Source organism: Pseudorca crassidens, chromosome 2 (genome assembly GCF_039906515.1).
Source record: "Pseudorca crassidens isolate mPseCra1 chromosome 2, mPseCra1.hap1, whole genome shotgun sequence".
Classification (NCBI taxonomy): Eukaryota; Metazoa; Chordata; class Mammalia; order Artiodactyla; family Delphinidae; genus Pseudorca; species Pseudorca crassidens.
In genome coordinates this window covers 103,892,716-103,901,209 of record NC_090297.1, presented here as the reverse complement: position 1 = coordinate 103,901,209, position 8,494 = coordinate 103,892,716, and the positions used below count along the sequence as shown (strand labels likewise).

The window sequence follows — 8,494 nt, the reverse complement described above, 5'->3', positions numbered from 1 at the left end:
TAAAATGATCACCATGGTAAGTCTAGTAACCATCTGTCCCCAGACAAAATTATTACAATGTTATTGACCATATTCCTTATGCTGTATATTATATCCCTGTGGCTTATTTTATAACTGGAGGTTTATACCTCTTAATCACTCCTTCACCTGTTTCACCCCCCTCACCTTCCTCCTCTCTGGCAACCACCTATTTATTCTCTGTATCCATGAATGTGTTTTTGTTTTGTTTTTTTAGACTCCGTACATAAGTGATATCATAAGGTATTTGTCTTTCTCTGACTTATTTCACTTAGCATAATACCCTCTAGATCCATCCATGTTGTTGCAGATAGCAAGATCTTACTTTTTATGTCTGAGTAATATTCCATTGTATCTACCACATCTTCTTTATCCATTCGTCTATCAGTGGACTTTTCCAAAGACTTCGAAGTAAAGCAGCCAACCACCACTGACCTCTTTGTTCCTACATCCAGCAGGCATTTTTCAGACTTTCTTACCTGGCTTCTCAGTAGCAGTCAGGACTACTGGGCACTCCCTCATTCTGGAAATACCCCCAGCCTTTGGCTCCAGTGACTCGAGCCCCACTGGGATTCCTTCCTTCCTCTCTGGCCACACCTCCACTCCCAGGCCATCCTCTTCCTCACAGCCACTGACCGTTGGACACCTAAAGCTTAGCCTTAGGCTTTGCTCCCCTGCTCACTGGGTGGTCTCTCCAGGCGGGCTCATCCACTCAGGCTCGATTGCTACAGATAAGTAAATGACTCGCCCATGTCTACCCCTGCTCTGAGTACCAGGCCCACATATCCAGTTACCTGCTTTACATGTTTGGATGTCTCAGGTGTATACAAACTGAATTTCTCTAAAAACCAGAGTCCTAATTTCCTCAGCAGCCCACTCCCAGACCCTTTTCTTCTTCTGGTATTCCCTATCCCTATAAATAAAAACACCAATCAACCAGTGAAATAAAATGATATTTAATCAGAGAAATTCATATTCTTTCATAGAGATGGGTATGTTGTAAAATACCACATTGGGAGGGCAGAAGAAACCTAAGCAAGCACACGAAAAGTCATTGAATAAACAAATGATCTATGAGTTTGAAGTATGAGAGGAAATGAAGCAACTTCATCCCACTGAACAGGACCCCTTTTCTCAGTAAGTGGAGCAGCATGGTGCCTACAGATAGTCTTAATTTGGGTGCGTTTGACAGCAGGATGTTACACAAAAGTTGGAAGCCAGCAAAAGCAAGATTTTAATTCATGGAAACAAGGAGTGGCATGTATAAGATTGAAAAAAGCAACTCTGCATAGTTGCATTTAAGATGTACAAGATCATAGTCAGAGACAAACTTCCTTGGAAATCATTCAGACGTCTCCCTAGTGGTACCCTGCATTTTTTTAGGAAGGCTGAGAGAGAGTGTCAAGCTGGAAAAGAGAAAGATAGAAGCTGAGGAAGGAGGGGCAGCAGATACCACTGTTTGTCTACACCACCATATATAATTCTCCCAGCTCCTCATAACCCCACGACAAATCATCTTTTCTCCCTAAAAGATTGCTCCATGGTCCGGCATGATACACTTTGGTATAGGTTCCCCTCAAACATAGATTTGGAACTTTGTCCACAATTTTAAAAAGTTATTATTTAAAATAGTGCAAATGTATAAGTAACAGACATCTGATAAAACATTAAAAATCAAACATTTAGCTAAGCATTTAGAGAAATGACTTACCATGAGTTATGGATTTTGAAATAGTCCCCAAAGGATTTTTAGCAAATCCCTTCACTGAAGACATTTAAAATTAGATTCAAAGAAAAACTTGAGTGAGAGAATACTCGAGTAAAAACTCCCACACTAACAAATATGAAACAGATGAATTGTAGCTTTTCCTATTTTTTCATATATACAACTGTTATTTATCTGATTCATTAAAACGTAGATTGATATTCTAAATGCTTGGCCACAAATTACATAAAATAACATAAAAATTAAATCAGCAGCACTTCATTATGGTTCCAGAGATGTATAGTTATATGACAAGACATTCAAGGCCAAAACGGTAAACTTTGAATATTGCTTTTATCATTGACAGAAACAGGGTTCCTAGGAAGTTCCTCGTTATAAAGTGATCTACTCCCAGGCTTCCCACAATTCACTGGGGATTATGAACTGCAAGCACTGCAACTGATTTTAATTGCCACAATGATGCATAAGGAGAGATGTGATATCTGGAGTAACTGGCTTCGAAACAATGAGGAGCTTTAAAGATTAAAGTCAACACTTTAAATTGCACTCAGGACGGAATAGGAAGCTAATGCTGACCATTGAAAGGAGGTGTAATATTCTCCATATGTTTTGGACCTTGTAGTTGAACGAGATCAAGCCCTCTGCATCACACACAATAAAAACTCCAGGACAATGCATTATAACATTCTATTTGGAACGTTACAAACACAGTAATCATGATGGTAAATAGCACAACCAGATAGTGAAAGGTGTTCTTAGATGTAGGATGCCAATCTGAGAAACCAGAGGACATCTGTGAGGCCTTCTGAGCTGAGGGCAAGCAGGTTGCTGCAGCTAAATGTACTTTGAATGGCTGCAGTCTTGGCCTAGAAGCGAATTGGTCCATAGCTCCTGATGTTACCTGGTAACAGTGGAAACACTGGACACATCAGTAGCTGCCTACAACCTTTCATGTATGAGAGTCATGCCTCAGACCTTACACCTGAATAAGAGTTCACTGAACTTACTATAAGATCAAAGTGTAACACTTGAAAAGAATAATTCCGTAATCACTGTTTCCTAAAGAAACAGTGCATCCCTAAAAGTAGACGATCCTTGGTGAGCTAAATAATGTTAAACGCAAAATCTTACTGGAAAAACTGAAACAAACCAGGAGTGACTCTGCCAATGTGAAAGAAAATTCTCCAAATAGCTTTGTTTCAGCCACAGACATATGGGAAAATTTATGTAGTAAAGTATATGCTTATAAAGTTTCAACTTATATTTAGTGGGGGAAACAATTTATTATACCAAAAGAGCATAAATGTATGACAGATGGTAATGATTTTTTTTCTATTCTTGCCAGGGTCCCCTTTTAGCTGAACGGCTTTTGCTTCTTAAAACTATGAACATTGTCATTCACACCTATTTTCTGAAATTAAACAGACCAATTCTAAGATGAAACTCCCTATACATTGGGTTACTGTATAATGTCTTCCCCTTTGTGTCATAAATTATCGAGAGTACCACTTTCTCTGGAATAATGAAACAGGCCAAAACTGGCAAAAAGCATTCTGTAATAAAACCTTTATTTTCAATTCTCTAAATCAGTTGTGGAAAACCTATATTTAAATTTATCCTGGTAGGTCTTTACAAAGGGATCCATAAAAGATTGTACTGGAAGTGCATTCTTCCATCCTGAAATCTTCATTTTTTTTAATTTTAAAAGGTTTAATTCTTTAAAATCATTTGAATCCTGGATTCTAAATCTGGTGCCATGAGTGATACACTGTGGGACTTGGAACAAGGCTGTTGTAAGAATTAAATAATATAACTGTGTACAGCATATAACCAGTGCTCAAACAACAAGAGTTGTTATTACCATTATTATGATTACTATCATTATTACTTTGGGAACTCTGTTTGATAAGGATATTTTAGATACTGGTGCTGCAGGTGGGGAAAGGGGAAAAAGACTCTAGTGAGCAGTGGAGGACAGTGTAAAAGAACTGGGGCTACTCAGGCAGAGGAAAAGGTTTATAAAGACAGTAATCCCAACTATAATTATATAAAGGGTCCTGTGGAAGAGTGATTGGACTTGTTTAGTAAGGCCCTGGGAGGCAGAACCGAGACCAAAGCAGAGGATGGAGGTCGGGGGACAAATTTGGCTCACATAGTGAAGCATCTTGGGCAGATTAGAGTGGAAGAGAAAACTGGCATGGGCCATCTTCCGAGGAGAGTCAGTTCTTCATTCTAGGTTACCCAGGGTGAAAGAAATCTTGGTGAAGAAGTCCTGGACGGGATTCCAGGGATTTTGAATTTCAAGACAATGCCTCGGGCCAGAGAAGGCTCTAAGAAGAAGCAGAGGGTAGAAGTGAGTAAAAGAAAGCTTGACCAGCTCGAGGCCAGCTTCGTCCTTTCCCTCTCCACTTGCACATTTCTTCTGATGGGAAATGCTAAGATTTAACCAAGGGGACTGGAGTCCCGCCCTCAAGTTTGCAGCGCGCTCCGGGAAACTCAGTTGCCATGGCGACAGAAGCGGTTTACCTGAGGATTCAGAACAGGTTTGGCAGAGGGGAGACAATTCCTTCAGGAACTGGGCGTGGCTTTGGTTACTATGGCAGCGGAGACGCTTAGTCCAGGCCTAGGCCTGTTTAGAGGCCAATGCTCCTCCCATTCTCTGCATGGCACCCAAAAAAGAGAACGGCGGGACCACAGGTTCTAAGATGTGGGAACCCTCGCTCATCGCCGCACCCTTCAACCAGGTATGCCCAGAACCCCGTAAATCCTCTCTGCCCCCCCGCAATGCTAAAGCCCGACCAGACCCTGCAGGCAACTCTGCCAGGCTAGCCTTCCCTTCCAGACGCCACCGCTGTCCCCTCCGAAAATTGTACTTGGTACTGCTCTCCCAGGCCTGATGGTTTCACACAAAACGACCCAGGGTCCCATCCGCAGGGAACGCTTGACGAAATGAGCGTTAAGGGAAGAAGGAAGGGGAAGCGGATTTCAAAAGGTGGTGAAAGGTGCGTGGTGGTGAAGAGACAAGGTGTCCTTCTGACACCTCAGCATCCTCTTCAGTGAAGTCATCCAGATGGCACTCCACAGTTGTACTGGGGTTGTCCTTATGAACTGCTCGCTTCCTCCTGACTTCTCCTGAAGAGAGAAATCCTGTTGGATCATCTGTAGCCTGGTGCATAGTACAGCTTTAATAAATGCTGTATGAAAACAGACATGGAATACCTAAGGTATCAACATATTTAATACAAGTGAGCCTTCTACAGATAGGAAAGGATGACTTTCTTATGTAATGCCCTGATACCACAATATCAAAAGTTTTGATGTATTTTGAAGGTACTGTAGGAGATCAGAGTACTGAGGGGTTGGCTGCTAGACTCATCTGCAGGATGACACAAAGGCAGTGTATAACCCACCTGCCACATGACGTCGAATTGCCATGCCAGAACTGACTAGCTCCCCACCTCACTCACACCCGCCCACCTCCAGTGAGCTGGTCAGCCCAATAGTTCCTGTCATCTGCTGCCAGAAATTCACTTCAACACTAAGTTATTTCTAAGATGACATTTGGAAGGAGGAAGCTAGATTCTGGGAATTCCAGCCTGCCGTTGCAAAACACTTTAAAAACTAGAATTTTTTTTTTTTTCATTTTCTATGTGTGTGTATGTTCCACTAGAGAGTTAGTACTTAAAGGAAAAATACATCTAAAGTCTTATGATGCCCTCATGAGAAATGTCTACCTATTTGTCCTTATTTTCCACTATAATTGTTTTTTCCCTATGAACAGTAATTCTGTCTGATATGAAATTCTACCAGATGAAGAATTTCATGAAAGTAGTTAAGACACTGCCGATGCTGACATGATGTCATGGAATTTGGGGGTATTTCTATAACCTTAGGAACGAAGGATGTCAACTCAGTAATTCTCAGTTACGTTCTCAAATTCTTAGATGTTTTTTGAAATACTCTATAAAAGACCCTCTCTTTTGCTTTTATAAGTTAGTGCTAGCCAAAATAATTTTTTCTTCATTTTCTTTGAAATTGTGTAGGCCAAGTTTGGGCTTGGAGTGAACATTTCTGCTTGAATTATAAACTGCTGAACAACAGAGTTTGATGGAGCTGCTGACATTGCATTAGCCTTAGTGCTGCAAATATGAAGCTATAATTTTCCTAGTTGAGTGGAAAACCTAAAGGCACTATTTTCCCTTATGGCTTGAAAACCTGAAATAATTTTCAGCTTTCTTGTTCCTGCTTAAACAATATAATTTCAATAAATCTTACATATTAATAGAAAGAATTTGAACTCAAAGCAATATGTAGTTTTAACTACAACAAGTAAACTTCTTCAGTTTGTTGAAATGTGGGTTCTTTACTGCAGGGGGAAGACAACTACCCTCCACCTCCTGTCATATTTTTTTCTCAGCTTGGTTTCATGTCTGATCCAAGAGGAAAATTCCCAGATTAAGCCAATGCCCAGAAGCATGCCCTAACCACCAATGTAACAGACTCTGAATTTTGGTTAAAGATGACAGTAGATGTGTGAATTCCTTATTCATAGGGCTCAGCAAAGTGCTTTGCACTTATTGGGTGCTCAAAAAATGTTACTGCTTTAGTTTCCAGAGTCTCTTTCCATAAAGTTGCTACTTCTGTGCAAACTGTGCTCCAGTGTACGTGGTTGAGTATGTGTGTGCTACTGTGTGTGTGTTGCGTGTGTATTGGGGGTCGCAGAGAGGGAATTTTTCCTCCCAGTCTTCCATAAGCCAGTTTAGTAATCCTAATCAATAGTGATTTTGAACTCATATTCGTACTGAGCTGCACTAGAGTTGACAGAGAATAAGCAAGTTCACAATTTGCTTTTCGTGAATGTACCTTGTATCACTGTTTTGGGCTGTCCTTTCAGGCTAGAATAATCATCAATTTCTCAGTACATTTTAGTTGGTTCTAACACATGAAATGATAGCAAATAATACAAGGCAGTCTATTATTAAGCACTAAATGATTATATAGAGTCTGGACATTAGGAGGATGAAAGTGGGCTCGGATAGCCAGGAAATGCTTTATAAAATACTTTCTTCTGGCTGAGCTCTAAAGAATAGGTAGAATTTGAGGGGGTAGAAGGAAGGAGGACAATTATTTTAGGAAAGGAGACCAGCATGTTCCTTAAATAAATCTGGGACACTTAAATTGAGAGAGAGAAAAATGTAGGTTAGACGGCTCCTGGGGGTACATTGCTCATAAATTAATTCTGTCAATCAAATGGTCATTTACTAACTTTGCTATCCATGTATCACATATTTAGCTTATTATTGTACATGTGAATAAATAGTATTATTTGTGAGTATATTGTATTATTAATATATGCAAAATATCACATCTCAAGTTAGATATACAGGAAATATTTAGGTACAAGGTTATAAAAATGCATCTTAGTGTGGGCTTTATATGACATAGACATATTTATGATATCTAGTAGCATTAAGAAGTTAAAGATACTGTGGTATCATAGAAATTAAAATCTTTTCATGAAACTCTCAAGGCAGCCTCTGCTGGCCACAGTGAGAGGAAGATGTGTTAACCCAGGTGCTCAGTGACAGAAGGTGCTATCTGGAAACATTTTGGTCTAAGATATTTGTATTTTTTACTGTGGTAAAATATACAGAACATGAAATTTACCATTTTAAACATTTTAAAATATACTATTCGGTGGCATTAAGTATCTTCACATTGTTGTGCAACCATCACCACCTTCCATCTTCAAAACTCTTTCATCTTCCCCAGCTGAAAATACATCCATTAACTAGTTTCCCCACCTCCCTCCCCCCAGCACCTGGCAACCCCCATTCTACTTTCTGTGTCTACAAATTTGACTACTCTAGGTGCCTCATGTAAATGTAATCATACAGTATGTCTTCTTATGACTGGCTTATTTCACTTAGCATAATGTCCTCAAGCTTCATTCGGGTTGTAGCATGTATTGGAATTTCCTTGTTTTTAAGGCTGAATAATATTTCATTGTCTGTATAGACCACATTTTATTCATTCATTCGTTGATTGCCATTTGGGTTGCTTCCAACTCTTGGCTATTGTGAATAATGCTGCTATTAATATGAATGTGCAAGAATCTGTTTGAGTCCCTGCTTTCAATTTTTTGAGTGTATATCCACAAGTAGAATTGCCAAATCATATGGTAATTTTATTTTTAATTTTTTGAGAAACAGCCATACCATTTTCCATAGCAGCTATAACATTTTTATATTCCCACCAGTTTCTCCACATCCTCGCCAAATGCTTTTAACAGTCTGTGTTTTTTATTTATATACTTATATATAGCAGCCATCCTAATGGGTGTGAAGTAGTATTTCATTGTGGTTTTGATTTGCATTTCCCTGATTATTTTTGATGTTGAACATCTTTTTATGTACTTTTAGGCCATTTGTGTATCTTCTTTTGCCCATTTTTAGTCAAGTTGCTTGGTTTTTTTATTGTTAAATTGTTGAGGTTTTTTTTTTAAAAAATATATTCCGGGTATTAATCCCTTATCAGATACATGGTTTGCAAATATTTTATCCTATTTCATGGGTTGCCTTTTTACTCTTTTTTTTTTTTTTTTTTTTGGTGGTACGCAGGCCTCTCACTGTTGTGGCCTCTCCCGTTGTGGAGCACAGACTCCGGACGCGTAGGCTTAGCAGCCATGGCTCACGGGCCTAGCCGCTCTGCGGCATGTGGGATCCTCCCTGACCGGGGCACGAACCCACG

General features: G+C 39.7%; 1 protein-coding gene across 1 annotated transcript in view; it reads left to right on the top strand.

Moving 5' to 3' along the window:
- Window positions 1–4,407: 4,407 nt before the first annotated feature.
- The window catches only part of SPAG17 (sperm associated antigen 17), a 218,473-nt gene continuing 214,386 nt past the window's right edge, over window positions 4,408–8,494 (top strand). The window contains exon 1 of the mRNA XM_067710299.1: window positions 4,408–4,488. Coding sequence (XP_067566400.1) covers window positions 4,408–4,488 — 81 coding nt within the window. The remainder of the gene's footprint in view (window positions 4,489–8,494) is intronic.